The 23917-nt window shown below is 31.6% G+C and overlaps 2 protein-coding genes across 2 annotated transcripts; both read left to right on the top strand.

Annotated features, from left to right (window-relative positions):
* Positions 1–1399: 1399 nt before the first annotated feature.
* Positions 1400–3811, top strand: LOC139492418 (zinc finger protein 658B-like). Its single transcript, XM_071280618.1, has one exon. It carries the CDS (start codon positions 1650–1652, stop codon positions 3291–3293), a length of 1644 nt encoding a protein of 547 aa, XP_071136719.1. The 5' UTR covers positions 1400–1649; the 3' UTR covers positions 3294–3811.
* An 8608-nt stretch (positions 3812–12419) lies between these two features.
* LOC139491119 (zinc finger protein 658B-like) lies at positions 12420–19679 on the top strand. The gene is made up of 2 exons (XM_071278492.1): positions 12420–12639; positions 16800–19679. The coding sequence occupies exon 2, from the start codon at positions 17062–17064 to the stop codon at positions 18703–18705; it is 1644 nt and encodes a 547-aa protein (XP_071134593.1). The 5' UTR covers positions 12420–12639; positions 16800–17061; the 3' UTR covers positions 18706–19679.
* The last annotated feature ends 4238 nt before the right edge of the window (positions 19680–23917 follow it).

The following is a 23917-nucleotide window of genomic DNA, read 5'->3' as shown; positions in this document are numbered from 1 at the left end:
TAAATGAGTTTTAACAATTTTGGCGTATTGGATAATCGGTGTAGCAATAAACAGTCTATTGATAATGTGAAAACCTCCCCATACAGTCGTCATTGCAAATACAAAATTCGGCCAATGTCGGAATAAGTATAAACATTTATTTGTATAAGCTTTAATATAAGTGCGATAAAACGGCGGTGTTCGCCTTGATTTATCCTTTTTCGTAGCGAGTACAAATACATGTTATAATTTCCTACAATGCACAAACTGATCTTAAAGTCCACAATTTATAAGCTTTACGCTTAAAGCATGATTGTACCTTTATTTTACCGGCGTTACAATAAAAGCGACAATATTTTAACGGGGACCGCAAAATAAACTGCAACAAACACAATGAATTCGTTCGCTTCCAATAAAAGCAAGATATAGGATATTTATGCGAATGCTATTTTATATCTAAATAGTAAAATGGTCGACTGAAGGATACAAGTCTTTTTTCCAGCATAAAAAAGAACACATTTGCCTCAGACGACAAAGCACGGTTAGGTTTTAATTGATTTAGTAATTGACATTGTTAAACAATATTTGTAATTCATCTTCCTGCTAGTTCATTTTTAGTTTGTATCAATTAACGTCATAATCTAACTACGTTTCTGACATCTATACTTTCGCGGACCATCGGACTTTAGCGTATGGAGGCATCAAACTTTAGCGTATACCATCGCACTTTAGCGTGACCATCGTACTTTAGCGTCCCCATCGCACTTTAGAGTCCTACATATGTACTATAATATACAAAGTATTTATCATTTGTTTATCTTTCATGGGGCACTAGCTGTAAAAATCATGTTCACGGATTTGACTTAAATTTTCATATTTGATTTATGATATAGTAAAACACATATAAAAATCTGAAAGAAACAGTCAACAATGCATATACTAGATAGTATACAGAATTTTGTGCGTGTTAAAGTCTAGATGCCATCTAATTGATTATGGAGATGACCTCTGAAAACTGACAAACAGATAGCAACCTTGTGCAATTGGATTTTTCTCTGTCTGTTTGATTTCATGTTTTAATGTTGACATTCTCTTCCTTTTAATGACTGAACATGCATAAATCATGCATAATCGATCTCTAGTTAAGGGATTAATTTGAAGGTCACAAGAATACAGATTCAATGAGATTGAAGTATTCACTTGCAAGTGAATAATTCATCATCAATGTTATTGAGCCTTGTTTGACCAAAACAAATTGTCATTTTACTTTCATAAATGATTGAACAAAAAATATCATATATTATATGGTAGCTAGTGTCCCTTTAATGATATGATAAATTCAATGAAACTTTCAATGGTACTTTTGAACTTCTTGTATTTTTTTTTATTTGATTCTGATTTTATCTTTTTACAGGTTTTCTTTTGACTGTCAACTCTATAAATGCTTTACTGATACTGCAGATTAGATACTACCAGGAAAAGTAGACAAGTTTATTTAATGATAACTTTTCGATGAAAAGAAGATGAGAAAAGTTGTCCACAACACACAATGCATCATATAGTCACAGACTTTTTAACTAATTGGCAACAACAGATGTTATAGTCATGTTATTATCAATGTCAATAATGTACACCATATTGACTGATAAGTTGTGTTAGTAACAACATAAATGATGGCACAAAATAGTGAGAAAAAAAATTACAAATGCATTTCATGTGACAAACAGTATCGTCGAAAGGACCACTTTCAAACACACTTGAAAACTCATACTCAAAAGAAAAAAACATACAAATGTGAAATTTGTAATAAAGAGTTTAGAAGCAAAACTAGTTTACCACCACACATGAGAATACACAATGGCGAGCGACCATATAAATGTGACATATGTGGAAAAGATTTTAATTATGGAAATGTTTTTAAGATGCACATGAGAGTCCATTCTGGTGAGAAACCATATAAATGTGATGTATGTGGTAAAGAGTTTAGTGATAGTGGTACATTATCTAGACATAAGAGAACACATGCTGGTGAGGAAAGACCTTTATACACATGTGAAGTGTGTGGTAAACAGTTAAAACAGAGAGCTTTTTTACGAAAGCACATGCAAATACACACAGGTGACAAACCATATAAATGTGATGTATGCAACAAAGACTTTGCACAAAATAATTATTTAAAGGCTCATATGATTATACATTCAAGCAAGAAACCCTTTGAATGTGATGTCTGCAATAAGGGCTTTTCTCGCAAAGTGGGTGTAAAAACCCACATGAGATTACATTCAGGCGATGAACCTCACTCATGTGAGTTTTGTGGTAAAAAGTTTAATCAAGGTTCTGACTTAAAGTCACATAAGAGAATACATACTGGTGAAAGGCCTTATAAATGTGATGTTTGCAACAAAACATTTGCTTGGAGAGAAAGCTTTCAACACCATAAAAAAATACATTCGGATAAAACAAGGAATACTTTTGAATGTGATATATGTTTTAAAGTGTTTAAAGCAGGCCAAACTTTGAAAACTCATATGAAAACCCATACTGGTGACAAACCATATGAGTGTAAAAAGTGTGGTAAAAGGTTTACTCGTAATGATTACTTAGTAGGACATATGAGAATACATACGGGTGAAAAACCTTTCAAGTGTAAAGTTTGTGGTACAGATTTTAGACACGGACATCATTTACAAGAACATTTAAAAACACATACTGATAATAAACCCTATACATGTGATGTATGTGATGCAAAATTTAAAAGCATTGACACTTTGCGATTACACACCAGAATACACAATGGGGAAAAACCTTTCAAGTGCGATGAGTGTGGAAAAACTTTTCGGCAGAAACCACACTTGAATGCACATGTCAGAACACATACAGGTGAAAAGCCTTACAAATGTGAAATTTGTGGTAAATATTTTGGTCAGAAGAAACATGTGATATCACATTTACAAGTACATAGTGATGAAAAACCTCATAAATGTGATATATGTGGAAAGAACTATAAACATGCACACAATTTAAAAGTTCACAAAAGAATACATACTGGTGATTATTGTTATAAATGTGATTTGTGTGGTAAAGGTTTTATTCAAAGTGGAAATTTGAAATTACACATGAAAATTCATAGTAGTGAAAAATGTTATACATGTGATGTGTGTGGTGAAAGTTTTAGGCACAGTCAATCATTAAAAATACACATAAGAAAACACACTGGTGAGAAAGGTTTTGAATGTAATGTTTGTGAAAAGGAATTCACTTTGAATTGGAACCTGAAAGTTCATATGAGAATACACACTGGGAAAGATCATTAAAGAGACATATATATGTATAAACAGTGGATTAAAAAGTGTACCCTTATATTATAAGCATAGGGCTCTTTTTATAATGTAATGTTCTTTATTTGTATATACATGTATATGGTATTAATTGTGCATGCATTTAAAATTTATATATTGCTGCAATGGAAGATAAATACCATTTTATTGGAACATGTTACATGTATAATATAAAATCAAACTTGTGTCATGGAGCTTTTTTAAGTGAAGGTTAGATTTAAAAATGTGTTTAATCTGCAATAATTTATATCATAAGATGATTTATAAGATATGTAAAGCAAGGTTTTATAAGATGAATATAAGAAATGAGGTTTTAAAAGATAAATATAAGAAATGTATAGAAAGGTTTTATATTAAAAGATGATTTTAAGAAATGTATAGCAAGGCTTTATAAGAAATGTAAAGCAGGGTTTTATAAAATAATTATAAGAAATGTATAGAAAGGTTTTATAAGATGATTATAAAAAATGTATAGCAAAGTTTCATCAGATGTATTGTATAAACAATTTATTAAACCAATAAAGGATAAAAATAATTATTCAAATAGTTAAATACTTAGGGGGTGGGTGGGGGGGTCAAACTTGCTGAAAGTTTTGTTTAATTGACATCGATTTTATATAATCCTTAATGGTTAATCAATTTTTCCCAAATTAAGTTAAAAAAGGGTTGGGTGGGGGATAGGGGGAGGGGAGGGAGGGGGTCAATGAAAAAAACTATATGAATTAAGTTTTTTATCCTACAATAAATAAATTTGGTGTATTTACTGTCTTCTGATTGGTTAAAAGAATTAGCTTTATTTTCAATGTTATCAATTTTTATGAAGACACGCCCACTCTAACGTTGTGTATTCATACGCAAACATCTGTGTACGTTGTTATTCGTATCAATATATATCTTTGAGCCTAATTTTTGATAGAAATTTATTTATAATGAATGGCAATAATTTATTTTGAATTTATTGAACCATAAAATTAATTTTTGACTCTTCACATTTAACATAATCCGCTTCGCGGATTATTCAATGTGAAGAGTCAAAAATTAATTTTATGGTTCAATAAATTCAAAATAAATAACAGCCATTCATTAATTGAACTTTTGATGTCGTCCCATATGTCAATTAAAAATTACAATAAAAGGGAGATAACTTATATTTACTTGAATGAAGAAATTATTTATCATGGGAGATAACTCTTTTCCAAACCAATAATGTTATGTAGGTTTTATGTGGCATATTTCAATGAGACAGGAAACAAAAAAATACACAAAGAATAAGATATCTGCAGATATTCACATCATACTATCTGATTGGGGACAACATTTAAAGCATAATATAATAGATATCTTTCAAGAAATTAAAAAGTTGACACCTAAAATGACACAGACAGCGTAGTTCTTAATAGTGGGTCTCATTGGGGTCTAAGCGTGACGTGGGATTGCTGATTTTTTGTAAGCAGGATATGTTAAAGTCCAATTATTGTGTCGTGAAAATGGGAAATGAGGTCTAGCGGGACCCGGGAAATGACAAAAAAGTGAGAATTGCTTACGTACATAGTGTTAGCAGGATACGGGAATCTGACAAAACAGTAAGCGGGATCCGGGATCGAAACCCCCCAATGAGGTATTAAAACCTTTTATGAGCAATCAATGATAGAAGATCATACAATGAAAAGCAGTCAAAGACAAAATATGCTTTTAACATGTAACAAGAGGCACTAAAGAGTCTGTGTTACTCACCTGCATCTTCAACAATGACCCCCTTTTTTCTAATCCTTCTAATTATTTTCCTTTTTTAAGTTTTGAATCATCTATACATTTTTTTTTTAAATTCAAAAATTATCATTAAGGTGGTATGGGAGTCTAAAATAAAAATGATAGAATTTGTTCATACTTTGCCAAAACGTTGTATCTATTGATACATTTTGAAAAATATAATAAAAATGATAGGTCACCGCGCATTTTCTCAAGCTACAGGACGGGACAAAATGACACATTTTGTATGGATTATACAGGAAAAAACACCATTTTGTGATTAGAAACTAAACATAATGATAGAATTGTTAAATACTTCAGGAAAAGATAGCTTTCAGACACTGCTTTGAGAATATCAAAAGAAAAGATAGGGTCACCGTACGTTTTTTCCGGCTAAAATACAAAATAGGAAAATTTCATACAGAATCCTTCAGAAAATGTACTTTTTTAGAGTAACCTCCCCTTAAAATGCCAATTTAAAAAAAAAAAAAAAAACAACCAAAAATAATTAACATTTGCAAAAATTTCAATATTTAGAAGTTATATTCTTATAAATTGGTACTTTTAAATGAAAATGTACATTAAACATCTGCATTCCTGCATCAAATTTTGCTAACTTGATGGAAAATCTGGACCTTTGATTCTCTGTTTTTTACAATCCAAGATGGAGGAAGACACCCATACCACCTTAAAGGGCAATAACTCCAATATCGATGGGATGGAGGATTTCAAGTATTATGGCTTATTTGTAGATCATGTCTTGCTGTTCATTTGCGTTATTCAAAGTTTCTATCTATTTATTACAATTTTCAAGTCTCTCTGCCAGGTAAGATCAAATAAGGAGATCAGGATTTTACATACCCCCTACACCACCATTTGTCAAGGGTATGGGAAAAACCCATAACATACAGCTATAAAAACAGCCATACCTTTTTGTTTCTTGTCATACTCCTGTTTTGCCTTGTGCAAGAGGATTTTGCCCACTAGATGTGGTGTATGTGTACATTTATAGTGAGGAGGCTGCAGGATTTTCCTTCTAATATTATCTGCTTCTTTGATATCTTTTACAGCATCACTAAATGCACCAGAAACTTTCAACAATCCAAGCTCATCGTAGGATTCAGCTCGTTTCACTAATTTATCAGCGTAATTGTCATACTTGTGTAGATTCATTTGCGTGTCCAAAGCCATAGCTTTTGTGTAATATCTAACGGATTTTTCAAAATTTTCTTTCGCCTCTTTTGTATTTTTCAATTCGTTTTCTTTTAGTCCTATTACATACCACAATCGACCAATGCTTGCAATAAATGAAGGGATGTCCAAATTATAAAAATTTTCAACTTTTTCTTCAGCTTTCTTAAAAGCAGCATACAGATTTTCTCTGGCTTCTTCTACTGCAGGTGGATCAAGCATAAGATAAGTTTGACCTATTTTTTCATAAATATTTGTAATATGATACATATAACGATGTCGTACAAATTTATGTTCGTTGAACAATTTCTGGGCCATTGTAAGATCTTTTACTGCATTTTCCAGCTGCTTTCTTCGCATGTAAAATTTTCCTTTGAGGAGGAAATAAATTCCAAAAACAGGGGCCAAAGCAGTACCTATGGCTGTAACAACATCACAGGTACTTTCTATCTCAAAAAGATACTTTGCTACAAGTTCATTTCTGTCAACATCAAAGAAAAAACTGGCTTTTTCAATTTTCCAGAATAAATATTCTAGTTTGCAATTCCTCTGCTTACTGCTTTCCAACATTTTTTCAATCCTGTTTATTCTAGAAAAAGAAACGAATTTTGTATTCATTATGCATTTGAATACAATACTTAGTTCAAGTCAACTGTGAGTCTCTGAAATACGTCACAAAGATGGCTATATGGGATGGCATAAAAGCAATTGCATTAAAAACTAGTAATTGTAAACATCTCTATCAATGTGAAAGTAACAGTGTCTTGGAAATAAAGAGTTAAAGTGGTAGAAATTCTATAATAACTATTTGGACAATTGTTTTGTTATGTTTGCCATGTCACTTGTGGAGCAGAAACTGCTTACCTTTTCTGAGCATCTTACTTTAACCCCATTTTTTTGGTTGGTTTATGTTGTTAAGGTTGTTTAAATATAATCTTTAGTATATCTATCTGGTTTTTTCCCCCCTTTTTAGTAACGGCGTTGTTCACTTATTTTCAACTTGTGAGTTTGAATGTCCCTTTGATATCCTCGACTCTCTCTCGTCTTTGTAAAGGTTTGATATTATGGTTGGACTTTTTGTCATATAAATGTTTCGACAGGATTTCTGTTTTCTGATTTTATTGGACTTAAAAACAATACAGCCACATAAAAAATTGTCTGTTTAACCTACCTAAATGTGAGAAGTTTTCAATTATGACAACTAATGTCTTTAAACAATATTAGCAGAAATGTCAAACTGTTGTCGGTTATATGGTCGGGTTGTTGTCTCTTTAACACATTCCTCATTTCCATTCTCAATTTTATGTATAAATATATATGCCTACTGAATTTTTCGGGTCAAGAAGCTTAAAAATTGCCGCTACCAGATTTCCTACAATAAAAATGTACCACCAAAAAGACCAAAATATTCACGGGTCCCTCGATCTCAAAAGCCCCGTACTCCCGATATGAACCCCACCTGGTGCAACACCTCCTTATAGCCCGGCAACCGTACTAAATCTCACATGTTGTCAATCGTTCATTAACTGAAATGATTCACGATGTTAATGAATATACTTTTTTTTTTTAAATTTGCATGTCAAATATAAAATAAAAAATGAATTCGTAACAATATAATCCTAAATAACCTATTGCAGGTTGTATTCCGCCTGGCTCTTCTGTCGAGCAGTCAGCCAGGATCCCAGGCTATCATTTTACTCTAAAAAATGACCAAATACATACTTCTTTGGACAAACCCCAAATAATGTGCAAATATTTTCGTGGAGAAATAAAATTTAAGAACCTTAGTGAGCGCGCACACATCATGGCCCCACGTCCCCACATTGTCACTGGAGAAATAAAATAACTGTAAGAAAAAAAAAGTTGTATAAGAAAAAAAATGAATCATAATTTCCTGTCGATATGTACATCTACATAGTATGTCCTTATTATCTACAAGGTTTCATGAAATTCTGTGGTGTGGTTTCAGAGGAGTTGCGACGATTAACTGTTGCAGAGGTATATCGAAGCACATAAGTTAAAAGGGGCGTAACTTCTAGAAAAAAAATTGAATTGCAATTTCTTGTCGATATGCAAATCTACTTAGTATGTCCTTATTATCATGAAATTCTGTTGTGTGGTTTGAGAGGAGTTGCGATGACAAGAAACATGACCTATGGGCTGACGTACGGATGGACGGGTCAAAACATTACACCCTCCGCAACTTCGTTGCGTGGGGTATGATTAGTGTAAGCATATATAAGAGATAATTGCCTCCTTCATGCAAATGGCGATATGGCAAGATCTTTTCTCTGACAAGTCAGAGGGAGAGGGCGTCAATTTGTTTAAAAGTGGGAGTATTAGGAAGGGGGGTTTGAGATTTCGAAAAAAACACTGGCCTTTGTTAGTCTTGTATGATTTTTAATTTTTTGTTTCTTGTGTATAATTCGGAGTTCAGTATGACGTCCGGTATATCACTGAACTAGTATGTATACATATTTGTTTAGGGGCCAGCTGAAGAACTCCTACGGGTGCGGGAGTTTCTCGTTGCATTGAAGACCCATTGGTGGCCTTCGGTTGTTGTCTGCTCTATGGTCGGGTTGTTGTCTCTTTGATACATTCCCCATCTTCATTCTCAAATTTATGTATAGGTGACGCGTGTAGTAAAAAATAAACAGTTTCATAGTTTAACGATCATGGTCGTTAAAAATATGTAGAGGGGACACCTCCTAGTATATTTCGATTTTGTACCATGATCATTTTAGATCTGTATCTGTAGGAGAACGTTGTGGATACAAATACCGGCTTTAATACAACGGTAGAGAGAGCGCCGTCGATGTATTGACGATGCACGAGAGTAGTTTCTGAACGGCTGTCAACGCTCGGTGTACGCACTACGCTTCTTCAATATGGTTCTATTCGAATACTATTTTTACGAAAAATGATTTAGAATATTGTTGTATTTTACTCGTTGAGATTTCAAAATATCTCGTGTAGTTTTTTATCTGCATGTTTGTTCACAACATTTCTTGACTGATCATTGTTAAATCGGGCCCTTGACAGCTATTTAGTGTTCTTTTTGGACGAGTTTTTTTTTAAATTGATATAGGAAGATTGTCTGGTTCTATAGCACTGCGACCACCTCGTACAGAAATATTAGCTTATGTCTTGAGCGTCTTGTCTGTGTGTCTTGTATAGTTTATGTTTTGTGAGCATGTTTGAGACGCAACCAACTTCTCTGGATTTGTACTCTCCTGTTATAAATCTCACAGGTTGTCGCTGTATTCTTTCAAACTTATTGATGTTTGTAGATGTGTTCTTGTCCCATACTATTGACCATATGATATCCCATTATTGACCTGACCATTAAAATATATGCGGTTTTCTAGCATTCTGGTTGACAATACAGGGCTGTAACTAGCCTCTTTTGATAGTGAGGCAAAATACATTTGCCGAGCGTAGCGAGGCGAATATTTTTTAGGAGAAGCTCTGAGAAAAATAACGCAAAGTCGTGCATTCTGAACGTTTCCCAGACTCTCCTTGCATTGAAACGGCTTAATTAATTTTTGGGTTTTTTTTTTTGCTATTTTTTTTTCGACAATATTCTGGTCCCAAAGCAAAAACATAGATTCACTGTAATTTAAGACTTTAAGGTTCTAGATACAACATTAAAAGACCGATATGTAGGATAAAGCAAAAATTGTAATTCTCATAATTATTAATACCGGATCTGTCTATCTGTTCTTGTCTTGGATTGTGCTTAGACTTTTTTTTTAAACTAGATTTAAATATAGTGACAGTGCAGTATTATACTTTAAGTACTAGTTCACACTAGGGACACTTCTTCACCTTGTGTTACGGTATTAATGATTCTCTCAAAGTATTGTTGAAGACCCTCCAGCAATTATCAAGATGAAAAACAGGAACAAAAACTTTGACTATTGATCATTTGTATTTTTTTATGCAATGACTTTGTGTCGATAAGTTCCTCTGAAGGTGATTTTCTCAACACGACTTAATGCAAGTTTAACCCTTCAATGTGAAAGGTCATATATGGCACTACCTTGTGGTTGTTTTTTTCAAATTATTTGATACCGGGTAATAGGTGACCTTACTTTAATTCAAACCATGTCAGCTATCTAGTTTTATTTACAAAAAAACTGTTTTGTATTCTTTGATATCAATTATCCATGCAGAAAGGACCATTTTTTTTGTGTCCAGTAGCATCGTATATTCTTAAAATATTTTCTCGCACAATGTCTGGACATCGGTGGACATGCAACATTGCAAAACCACGTTTACAAATGAAAATCAACGCTCAGACTATAGTCATAAAGTAGGACAATAAATGAACAAAAGACAAACCTGGGACACAGAAGTACAAACAATTGACCATCAACTCTGAAAACTAAAAGAAAAATAGAAACATGGAAAAACAAAAAAACATGCAGGGGCGACACCAAAGAGTGAAGAGAACTTGCGTCTTGAAAGACACTTTCCGTGAAAAAACAATTTGATATGAAGACAATCTTTTGTTTCAATTTTTTTAGGGGGGGCAGGGGGGAATTTCTAACATGAGGCATTTGCCTCATTTGCCTCAATGTAGTTATACGGCCCAGCAATATCTCAAATTTTAGGGCCTCGATTAGTTTTCTGGTTCCTTTAGATTTTATTACAAAAAAGTGCATATTCAACACAGTTTTGATATAAAGTATACATCAACTAAGTGACTCATTTAAAATAATTTTTCATTCAGTTCGTTTTGCAAAGTACTTATATGATATCATTAAACATTTTTTATAGGTATAGGAAGATGTGGTATGAGCGCCAATGAGACAACTCTCCATCCAAATAACAATTTATAAAAGTAACCCATTATAGGTCAAGATACGGCCTTCAACGCGGAGCCTTGGCTCACACCGAGTAACAAGCTATAAAGGGCCCCAAAATTACTAGTATACAACCATTCAAACGAGAAAACCAACAGTCTGATCTATATAAAAAAAAACAAGAAACGAGAAACACGTATAAATTACATAAACAAACTACTGTACGTACATCAGATTCCTGATTTATTTTCATTACTCAGGAGCCAACTAAATAAAGAATGTTCGTCCATTTGTTTCTTGTATTAAAACATATCATTAGATAATTACATTCTTTTCTGAAATTTTAATATTGAGATTATAATATTAATGAATGATGGTTGTCAAAAAATTTGCGGGCCCAGGACAATATTAGTATTTTTCCAGCACCGTCTTATATTTCATGTTTTTAGTCTCGTTTTTAGTCTCGTTTTGACCCGGTGAAATATTAAGTAGAAATTTCTTGCCAAGTGACAGTAATATATTTGCGAAGTTGATAAGGGAGCCCGTTCCAGCGACACATCTATATACCTTATTAAGGAAGTGACACACCTCATTGCAGGTTTGGTGACCAGTACAGTAAACTAACATGTTTATACGAAGTTACCTCAATATAAAACCGAGTCCCTTTTATACATGCCATATAAAACAAACAAAATGAATGTATTTATCTATTTGTTATCTTTTATATGTATGCGCTGTACATAATTGATTTAAACTCCTTTGGTATATATTCCATATGGTGGTGCTCCTACTTACAGGAGGCTTATACACAGAAGAAGAACCCGAGCGCCATCTGTCGTCATAATGATCGTTAGCATAATACAACGATGACATTTTACACTTCGACATTTCACACTTCGACAATTCACGAATCGACAAGTCACATGTTACAAGTTACAAACCATCAATATACAAAAAGACAATTTACTAATAAGGAATTTTGAAATCTACAAGTTATACAAATTGACAATTAACAAATGAAGAATGTGGAATTTTAATACAAAGGTACAAGTTACAAATCGACAATTTACGAATGAAATTGCACAGTTACAAGTAACATACTGACAATTTACCGATTAAGAAAACTACAAAGGTTCAAGTTACAAATTGATAATTTACGAATTTTAAGCATTATGAATTTCACAGTAACAAGTTACAAATTAACAATTTACGAATTAACAATTTAGAAATTACACAGTTACAAGTAACGAATTGACAACTTACGAATTAAGAATTTTGACCCCGTTGGCTTTCCATAGATCTATGACCATACTCCGTTCTTGATGAGATGCTCATAAATATTCATAACATGTTCAGAACGAGGCTATATTCGGTCACTAAAGTAAACAATATGGCGGCAAATGACATCGAAAAACTAACAGAGCATACTTCTACGAAGGATTTGACTTGTTTACCGGCCATCAATTTTAGCTTTGTCGAGTCTGTTGTAAAATCAGGAAGTAGGAGTCAGGGAGACAAAGAAATATCAAAAGGATATAAGTATTTCAGCGAGAAATACATATTTAATATTTCAGGTATTTGTCCTTCACTTTTGGCGCCGATTCCTCATTTTTAGCCCTTCTTAATTTCATGTTGTTTCAATATAGTACACACTAAATTTTAAAATAATGAACGATCTGTTTGTCTACGCAGGCACGTTGGGTCCCTGTATTTTTTTTTTTTAGTACCAACTGATAAATTAAAACATTAACATTTTAATATTGTATGATGTATTTATCCAGAAATTTATTCTAACCACAAACATGACCGCTGTTGCTAAAATTGAACATACATAGAAGTGCAAAAAGTATTTGGTCACAAATGGTGGCATGTTTATGTTTGAAAAAAAAAGTTGCAAAGTTCATGCTTGCGCTGTAAATAAATCAACAAATGAAAAACAACAAGAATAAAACAGTTCAAAAGCAAAGGCACTTCTTAAAAATGTTTCTATCCATGCATGGGACAATCACCTGATCGCAGATGGGTCATTTTGAGACAAAATTAAGCTGACTCTTATGGCAAAATTTAGGGTAATTTGCTAATTTGCATAGCGACCATTTTGCCTTATCATGACGGCAGCCATTACAATAGGATTATACATGTATAAGTCCCCTTAAATAAAAATGTTAGTATGCCAATACCTATGTCGAATGAACAATTTGTTCGCATATATGGGTGAATTGTACACGTTTTAAGGCTTCTGTCCGTGTACAAATAGACATTGTCTACTCTGAAATCTTTCGGCCTTTTTAGTTTAAAAATCGGAAGCGTAATCATAGTATAATTGCTATGTATATATAAGATCATATAAAATGAAAGAAAATCTTAAAATAGCAAGATTCAAAACAGAAATTTATACATATATGGAAGAAGATATTGTTCATGATTTGTTTGCATACAGGGAAACACTTTGTAGGTTGAATTTTAAAGTTAAAAAACTTTTTAACTTACCTGCTTTCTTGAGTTTTTGGCCAAATTCTTTTAAAAACATGATGATTTAAACCTCCCCATTTTGTAAAAGGTCAAATTTTAAGCATTTTCCCTTAGAATTAAACAGCATTTTTTGTAAATACTGCCAAAGGAAGTTTTTAAAGATACATTAGTTTTAGATACATTACGGAAAATGACTGGATTATCCGCAAATCTAAAATAAATGATGTTTTCAATCTTAAGCTAAGGGAGGTAATTTGATCAAAAGGGACAAAGTCATGTGGTTCAAATCATTTGAATAAAGTACCCTTGATTTTGCCATATGCTACCAAATGTGTAAATATGTCTATTAAAAGTATAATGAAAATTGATTAGCAAAGGAATCTCTTAAATGTCAGGGGTTAAAAAATCCACTAGCCCGACGCCCGGGACTAGATCATTTGCGCCTCGGGCAATCAAAACTTTAACCCAATATGCCCGACGGACTAGTAACAAAACATTATTGGCGTTTCCAAAATAGATAACTGGAAAATCCCTTCATCCCTATTCTATCTTAGTCAATCAGATTCAATTACGTCATCCGGGATTCAATGCATTTGAACTGGTTTGTACAGGTCTAGGGTTGCATTCAATATCGTAGCGTCTACTTAGGGCTATGCAGATTTATGACTATTGAACGAGTAGCTAGCCTAGCTGCTACATAGATATTGATAGCAGCTAGGCTAGCTACTCGTTCAGTAGACAAAAATCTATGTAGCACTACGTAACCCTACGATATTGAACGCAACTCTGTTGTACAGTTACATGTTTTAAAAATAGAACAAATAACTCAGGGTGGCCAGATATCATCTATTGATTGCAATATCTCACACTTTTAATATCGATTTCTCAGTACAGGGGGTATTGTACATTGCTTCTGTCGAGATTTTCAATTAATCGGTAGATGAATGGGGTACTATTGAGGCTGAAAATTCATCTAGAAAAAATGTAAAATACAATCGGGAAAAGCGGAAAAGAACATATCTAGTGACATGGACAGAAAGATTCCCCTGGGCAAGGTCGGCTGTGGCGCCAGGATGAAATTTCCAAGACCATGTTCTGCGAATATTGCCAGTGTTTTCCCGAGCATCCCAATAAAAGGTCTCCCTTGTATGTGTGGACAACTAATATAATAATTAAACCACTTGTTTCACACGATAAAACCAATAAACATGTTTTCTCTGCCAGCAAATAAACTAGTTTAAAACGGTGTATAATGTCACCTTCAAAACATGACACCCACCATGTATTATGCAGCAAACTCTGATTTGTAAGGCATACATGTGCTAGCAGGTCAGTTTTGATGGGCTAGCAGTTCTTCGAACAGGGCTAGTAAAATCCTGCTGCCAATAAGTCCTGGGCTAGTTATCTGTAACAACATTTTTTAACCCCTGAATGTATATACATCATGTATATTAGCAAAATCCTCACTTAAAAATATAACACCTAGGAGTGTTATAACTAATACTAGCCCCAGGTAAAAAATATTGCTTATGAAAAATGGCTGTATTTGCCCCTGATCCTTCTGTCCCTCTGTGTCGTCTGTGATCAATATGATCAAGAAGAAATTATGATATTTTTTTTAAGAGTTATGCCTCTTTGAGATTTAAAATGTTGACCCTAGTCCCTAGTATATTACTGTAACAGTTTGTCAGTGCAACTCCTCAGAAAGTTTACATACATACTGAGCAACATTAAAAACAAAATACAAAATAAAATAAAAACACAAGGAAACTGGAGTCATTGAACATACATGTACATTTTTCAAAAAAAGATACATGTCTAGTAGCCTTTTATAAGGAAAAGAACAAGCTATGATTTTTTTAAGGGAAAATATTGATCAATTTGAGGCTATTGTCCTGATCTTCATACATTTATATTTTGCAGATAATTCCACTGATAGGGTCAAATTTCAGGGTTCTCACTAAGGCGAGTCCATGAGTCCTGGACTCATCAAAATCTGTCTGGACTCACCATTTTCAAAACTGGTGAGTCCACAGATGCATCAAGATTGAAATATTTTATAAACTGAACACAGTATGAGTTAAACACAAATATCATCATTTTATAGCTAAAGTTTAAAAGTGATCTGAATTTAATGTCATTGCTCTGTTAGGAAATAGAGACTAAAATATTACATTTATTGCAATAAAATATTTTCTTCTTGCTGTTGGACTCATCATGGCCAAAAATGGCGAGTTCCTGGGCTCGCATTCAAAAATCCTTAACGAGAACCCTGGTCAATGTCTGTACCTGACAAACAGATATTCCACAATCAGGTTCTATTTGACACATATATAACAATTTATAAGACATCTAAAAGTTATAAATGATTGCAAACTGTTCAATCTTACCATAGGCCTGCAGTATGTTTTTGCTTTTATATAATTTAAATACAGAAATTTATTATTGCAAAAAATACAACAGGCATGACAGGGTTATAATCGCAATAATGAATCAAACAGATCGATATGACAGAATTTTTCTGAATATCATTATCACAAAAATTAAAATTGCAATTTAGTAAATATGACAAAATCACAATAATAAATGCATGCAATAACTTCGGAATTTTCAATACATGTACTATAATATACAATGTATTTATCATTTATTTATCTTTCATGGGGCACTAGTTGTAAAAATCATGTTCACCTATTTGACTTAAATTCTCATATTTGATTTATGATATAGTAAAACACATATAAAAAAATCTGAAAGAAACAGTCAACAATGCATATACAAGATGGTATACAGAATTTTGTGCGTGTTAAAGTCTAGATGCCATCTAATTGATTATGGAGATGACCTCTGAAAACTGACAACGGTCACATAACATGATATAAACATAAACAGATAGAAACCTTGTGCAATTGTCTTTTTAATTTCAGGTTTTAATGTTGACATTATCTTCCGTTTCATTACTTAACATGCATAATCGATCTCTAGTTAAGGGATTAAATTGAAGGTCACATGAATACAGATTCAATGAGATTGAAGTATTCACTTGCAAGTGAATAATTGATCATCAATGTTATTGAGACTTGTTGGACCAAAACGAATTGTCATTTTACTTTCATAAATGATTGAATAAAAAATATCAGACATATTTTTTTATATATCTGGTAGCTAATGTCCCTATGATAAACTCAATGAAACTTTCAATGGTACTTTTGAACTTCTTGTATTTATTTTTAATTTTTGATTCTGATTTGATCTTTTACAGGTTTTCTTTTGACTGTCAAGTCTGTTAATGCTTAAGTGATACTGCAGATTAGACACTACCAGGAAAAGAAGACAAATTTTTCTAATGATAACTTTTTGATGAAAAGAAGATGAGAAAAGATGTCCACAACACACACTGCATCATATAGTCACAGAGTTTTTTAATGACGGCAACAACAGATGTTATAGTCGAGTATATGACATCATTATCAATGTCAGTGATACACTATATTGACTGATAAGTTGTGTTAGTAACAACATATATGATGGCACAAAATAGTGAAAAAAAAATTTACAAATGCATTTCATGTGACAAACAGTATTGTCGAAAGGACCACTTTCAAACACACTTGAAAACTCATACTCAAAAGAAAAAAACATACAAATGTGAAATTTGTAATAAAGAGTTTAGAAGCAAAATTAGTTTACCACCACACATGAGAATACACAATGGCGAACGACCGTATAACTGTGACATATGTGGAAAAGATTTTAATTATGGAAATGTTTTTAAGGTGCATATGAGAGTCCATTTTGGTGAGAAACCATATAAATGTGATGTATGTGGTAAAGAGTTTAGTGATAGTGGTACATTATCTAGACACAAGAGAACGCATGCTGGTGAGGAAAGACCTTTATACACATGTGAAGTGTGTGGTAAACAATTAAAACAGAGAGCTTATTTACGAAAACACATGCAAATGCACACAGGTGACAAATCATATAAATGTGATATATGCAATAAAGACTTTGCACAAAATAATTCTTTAAAGGCTCATATGATTATACATTCAAGCAAGAAACCCTTTGAATGTGATGTCTGCAATAAGGGTTTTTCTCGCAAAGCGGATGTAAAAACCCACATGAGATTACATTCAGGTGATGAACATCACTCATGTGAGTTTTGTGGTAAAAAGTTTAATCAAGGTTCTGACTTAAAGTCACATAAGAGAATACATACTGGTGAAAGGCCTTATAAATATGATGTTTGCAACAAAACATTTGCTTGGAGAGAAATCTTTCAACACCATAAAAAAATACATTCGGATAAAACAAGGAATACTTTTGAATGTGATATATGTTTTAAAGTGTTTAAAGCAGGCCAAACTTTGAAAACTCATATGAAAACCCATACTGGTGACAAACCATATGAGTGTAAAATGTGTGGTAAAAGGTTTACTCGTAATGATTACTTAGTAGGACATATGAGAATACATACAGGTGAAAAACCTTTCAAGTGTAAAGTTTGTGGTACAGATTTTAGACACGGACATCATTTACAAGAACATTTAAAAACACATACTGATAATAAACCCTATACATGTGATGTATGTGATGCAAAATTTAAAAGAATTGACAATTTGCGATTACACACCAGAATACACAATGGGGAAAAACCTTTCAAGTGTGATGAGTGTGGAAAAGCTTTTCAGCAGAAACCACACTTGAAAGCACATGTCAGAACACATACAGGCGAAAAGCCTTACAAATGTGAAATTTGTAATAAATATTTTGGTCAGAAGAAACATGTGATATCACATTTACAAGTACATAGTGATGAAAAACCTCATAAATGTGATATATGTGGAAAGAACTATAAACATGCAAACAATTTAAAAGTTCACAAAAGAATACATACTGGTGATTATTGTTATAAATGTGATTTGTGTGGTAAAGGTTTTATTCAAAGTGGAAATTTGAACATACACATGAAAATTCATAGTAGTGAGAAATGTTTTACATGTGATGTGTGTGGTGAAAGTTTTAGGCACAGTCAATCATTAAAAATACACATGAGAAAACACACTGGTGAGAAAGGTTATGAATGTAATGTTTGTCAAAAGGAATTCTCTTTGAATGGGAACCTGAAAGTTCATATGAGAATACACACTGGGAAAGATCATTAAAGAGACATATATGTATAAACAGTGGATTAAAAAATGTATCCTTATATTATAAGCAAGGGCTCTTTTTATGTTCTTTATTTGTATATACATATATATGCATGCATATGGTCATTGTGCATACATTTAAAATTTATATATTGCTGCAATGGAAGATGAATACCATTTTATTGTAACATGTTACATGTACAATAAAAAATCAAACTTGTGTCATGAATTTGTTTTTAAGTGGAGTCAGATTTAAAAACATGTTTAAGATGATTATAAGAAATATATAGCAAAATTTTATAAGAAATGTAATGCAGGGTTTTATAAAATGATTTTAAGAAATGTATTGCAGAGTTTTATAAAATGATTATAAATTTATAAGTAATGTATAGCATAATAGCAAGGTTTTATAAGATGGTTGTAAGAAATGTATAGAAAGGTTTTATCATGTTTATAAGATAATTATAAGAAATGTATAGCAAAGTTTCATAAGATGTATAGTATAAACAATTTATTAAACAATTTTAGAATTGTATGCCTAATGTTCATTGAAGTATATTTGAATAGTTATGTCAATTAAAATTACAATAAAAGGGAGATAACTTATATTTTCTTTAATGAAGAAATTACTTAACATGGGAGATAACTCTTTTCCAAACTATAAATGCTATGTAGGTTTTGTGTGTGGCATATTTCAACGTGACAGGAACAAAAAAATACATGAAGAATAAGATATCTGCAGATATTCACATCATACTATCTGATGGGGACAACAATAGACGTGTTTACACATGTATTAAAATTTGTCCGCCATTACGTAAAATCACACAGGTTCCCGTAAACTTTGACATCATAATTTAAATTATTTGACGTCACAATTTAAAAGTGATTGTTGCTTGACGTCAAAAGGTGATTCGGAGTAGATCTAAGGTCATTCGGAGGCAAGATTCAGCTAAATACCAAAAGTGTAAATACGTTTATATAAAGCATAATCATGAGAATAGATATCTTAAAAAGAAATTAAAAAGTTGACACCTAAAATGACACAGACAGAGTAGTTCTTATCTACTCCTCAAATGTGTCGATTATAAAGATTGAACTATCTTAAAAGACAACAGCTGATGAAGTTCCTATCTTAGGATAGACACATGAAGATGTGGCCGAAAAAACTAATTTATAAAGATCTATGTTTTTGCTGTGTTGATTAAGGTTCTTTTATGGATTTTATTTCATTATGATTAGTTTGCATTAATAATACCAAGCAGGCAGAACAGGAAACATCTCCTTCAGATCTAGCAATGACACACCTCACTTTACAGTTAATAATACCAAGCAGGCAGAACAGGAAACATCTCCTTCAGATCTAGCTATGATTCACCTCGCTATACAGTTTATTTGTCTCTCGTTTTCATATTAGACTGTTGGTTTTCGGTTTGAATGGTTTTTCACCAAGTCTTTTTTGGGAGCCTTTTATAGCTTGCTGTTTGGTGTAAGCCAAGGTTCCTTGTTGAAGACTGTACTTCTACAAATTGTGTCTTGGATGGAGAGTTCTCATTGGAACTCATACCACATCTTCTTATATCTATTCATTATACTTTTGTTGAAACTTTTATCATGGTTTTGCAAAAGTTTGCATACATACAATCCTTTGAGAAATATACACCTATATAGTATATAAATCAAGAAATATACACCTATATAGTATATAAATCAAGAAATATACACCTATATAGTATATAAATCAAGACAAAATATACACCTATATAGTATATAAATCAAGAAATATACACCTATATAGTATATAAATCAAGAAATATACACCTATATAGTATATAAATCAAGAAATATACACCTATATAGTATATAAATCAAGACAAAATATACACCTATATAGTATATAAATCAAAAGATATACACCTATATAGTATATAAATCAAGAAATATACACCTATATAGTATATAAATCAAGACAAAATATACACCTATATAGTATATAAATCAAGACAAAATATACACCTATATAGTATATAAATCAAGAAATATACACCTATATAGTATATAAATCAAGAAATATACACCTATATAGTATATAAATCAAGACAAAATATACACCTATATAGTATATAAATCAAAAGATATACACCTATATAGTATATAAATCAAGAAATATACACCTATATAGTATATAAATCAAGACAAAATATACACCTATATAGTATATAAATCAAGACAAAATATACACCTATATAGTATATAAATCAAGACAAAATATACACCTATATAGTATATAAATCAAGAAATATACACCTATATAGTATATAAATCAAGAAATATACACCTATATAGTATATAAATCAAGACTAAAAAAATATAAGGTATCAACTTCAGGGACTCTATTGAAATAATTCACACAGGGGTTGGTTCACCAAACAGTTTAAGAAAAAGTTTATATTTTGGTTTTATTAGTTGAAATATCAATATTTGCTTTGTGGTACAGGAATGAGTACAATACTGGTAAGTGAGATACACCCAAATAGATTCAACCTTGAAAAAAACCTTAGAGCCAGATCTATAAAAAAATTAAAAGCATAAATAAAACAAGCATTGTATTTGTAAATGAAACACATATTTCAAAAATAAAAATAAAAAATTGAAACAATAAAGGACTGACAAAATACTTATTACAAAATGAAATATTAAATAATACTTTTTTAAACATGTTTTAAAACATGTCAATGTTAAAAGAATATATAAACTTGTCTCACCCGGATAACAAATAACAAGAGTGCACACACTGAAATGTCTCACCTTCTTTACTGATGATTGATATTATGTTGAAAATGGGGTCAAGGTCATATTAAACCTGTCAGACTGACTTGTTCATCGTAAATTACTTCTATATGCCAAATAAAGTTGACCTATTGCATATATTAGAATAAAAAGGGACCAAAAAACAAAAAAAACTAACTATAAATGCTGAACCATGAAAATGAGGTCAAGGTCAGATGCAGACTTGGGGTAATTGTAATTGTAATCGTTAATCAGCTGTAATTGATTACAATTTTTCAAGTAATCAGTGTAATCATTAATCAGCCAAAAATCTGATTACATGTAATTTAATTTAATCAATTACTTTTCAAAATACCCTGTAATCCTGATTACTTTTTGATTACATTCTGATTACAATGAAAAAAATCTTAAACTGTGTTTATGGTCAATAAATGAACCTTTTTGTTATTCTTATTTGATAATTATTTAAGATAGTTTGGTCTACTTTAAAAAGCATGTTAATGCATTTGTATACTTCAGTAAAAAATAAACTGTTACAGTATTGAAAAGTCATCATTAATGTTCTGAGAATATATATATGTACAATACTTGTATTATATGTCTCCCTTAGTGACTCAGATGACACCTGCCAATTGGACAAGATCACCTTACAATCATTCCATACACCACATATAAGAGGGGGTCTGGATGGGGGGGGGATGGGGGTCTGTTATTCTGTAAACATTAATTTTCACCCCTTTATCTCTATTCTTCAAAAAATTAACCCCTTTTTTCTCTAATCTTCAAAAAATTAACCCCTTTTTTCTCTAATCTTCATTTTTTTTTGCCCGTTATTCTCTAATCTTCATTTTTTAAGGGCATTATTCTTTAATCATTTAACCCCATCCACACCCTCATATAATAGACATGTTGCTTATAGTATTTGCTTGTATATAACAACAAAACTAAATATTGTTCACTGATGCATGAAATGAGGCCAAGGTCAGATGAAAATTGTTTGATAAAAATGAGGACCTCAAGCTTGCAAGATATGCACAAACCAAATAGAATTATCCTATTACTCATATTAAGAGAGAAATAAACATTACAAACAATCCTAACTTTTTTCAAGTAGTCACTGAACCATGAAAATAAGGTCAAGGACATTAGACATATAAGGCATCTTTATACAAAGTAGGAAGCATCCAGATCTTCCATCTTCTAAAATATAAAGCTTTTGAGTAATTAGTTCATGCTGCTGCCGACAACACTATCTCTATGTCAAGCTTTCTGCACAAGAAGTTGCAGGCTGGACAAAAAAATTGTCAGATATAAGAAAAACAAAATAAATGCTTTACAAATAAGTATTGCATTGCTATTTCAATACTAATATATATATGTATATCAATGAATTCATAACAAAAATATGGCACTTTTGTAATATGGAACACAAAAAATATACAGTAGATATTTGCCATCTTTAGACACCATATTTAAAACATATCCATATAAGATGAGCAGTACAATGAATGGAATAGTATAAAGTCATGACAAGAAAATTGTATTGATTTTGGTGTGGTTAGTTGAAACTTCAGTATTTTGCTTTGTGTTCAAGTGGTAGAGGAATGAAAACAATACTATTCTAAGGGAAATAATCCCAAAGAATTGAAAAAAAATAAAGAAAACATAGCTTTCCTTATGAAAATATCAAAAGCATGAAAAACAAACAAGCATTGCATTTGTAAATGAAATACATATGAAATATGTATATAAATACATTGTAAATATAAACAGAAAATTTATACTGAAAAAATATCAATTAAAAATTGAAAAAAATATTGTAAAAATTTAATGCATGTAATTAAAATTTAAAATATATTTGTTTGTAAAACAATTTGTAAACTATATAAAAAACATTTTCCTTCTAAAATTGTTTCACTACGAACAAATAATATTTGTAAGCTATAACAAATTAAATGCTTAACACATCGCCAATGCCATTATTTTAATATGCATACTATTGTATCAATAAATTCATAACAAAAATATAAGTGCTGCCTGCCTAATCTACAATATTTAATAGAAAATCAAATTATTTTCAAGCTACAAACTGTGCAAAATAACCATATTTTATCGAGGAAATACAATTATGCATGAAAAAATTTAAAGATTTTTTTTGGAGTTAACTCAATAAAGTAGACATTCTATGTATCAAAATAGAAAAACTGGCTGTAAATTGTAAAAAAAAAAAGGTTACTACAATTATAAAATATTATGCATGTCTTCATTCACATTAAAATTCATACAAATTAATACATTTCTATGACAGAATTTGTTAATTGCAGTAAAAATCTGGGAAATCATTGGAAGTCCAGTGTGAAACAAACCCATACTAGGTCATACTACTTTCAATGTAGTATTGTACATTTTATACACAATAAAAAATTGAAGAAGGCAC

Source organism: Mytilus edulis, chromosome 10 (genome assembly GCF_963676685.1).
Source record: "Mytilus edulis chromosome 10, xbMytEdul2.2, whole genome shotgun sequence".
Lineage (NCBI taxonomy): Eukaryota > Metazoa > Mollusca > Bivalvia > Mytilida > Mytilidae > Mytilus > Mytilus edulis.
This window is presented reverse-complemented; position numbering and strand designations above follow the sequence as displayed.

What these genes read in the sequence shown, in the direction of transcription:
- LOC139491119 (XM_071278492.1), top strand. Translation starts at nt 17,062, where the DNA reads ATGATGGCACAAAATAGTGAAAAAAAAATTTACAAATGCATTTCATGT.
- LOC139492418 (XM_071280618.1), top strand. Translation starts at nt 1,650, where the DNA reads ATGATGGCACAAAATAGTGAGAAAAAAAATTACAAATGCATTTCATGT.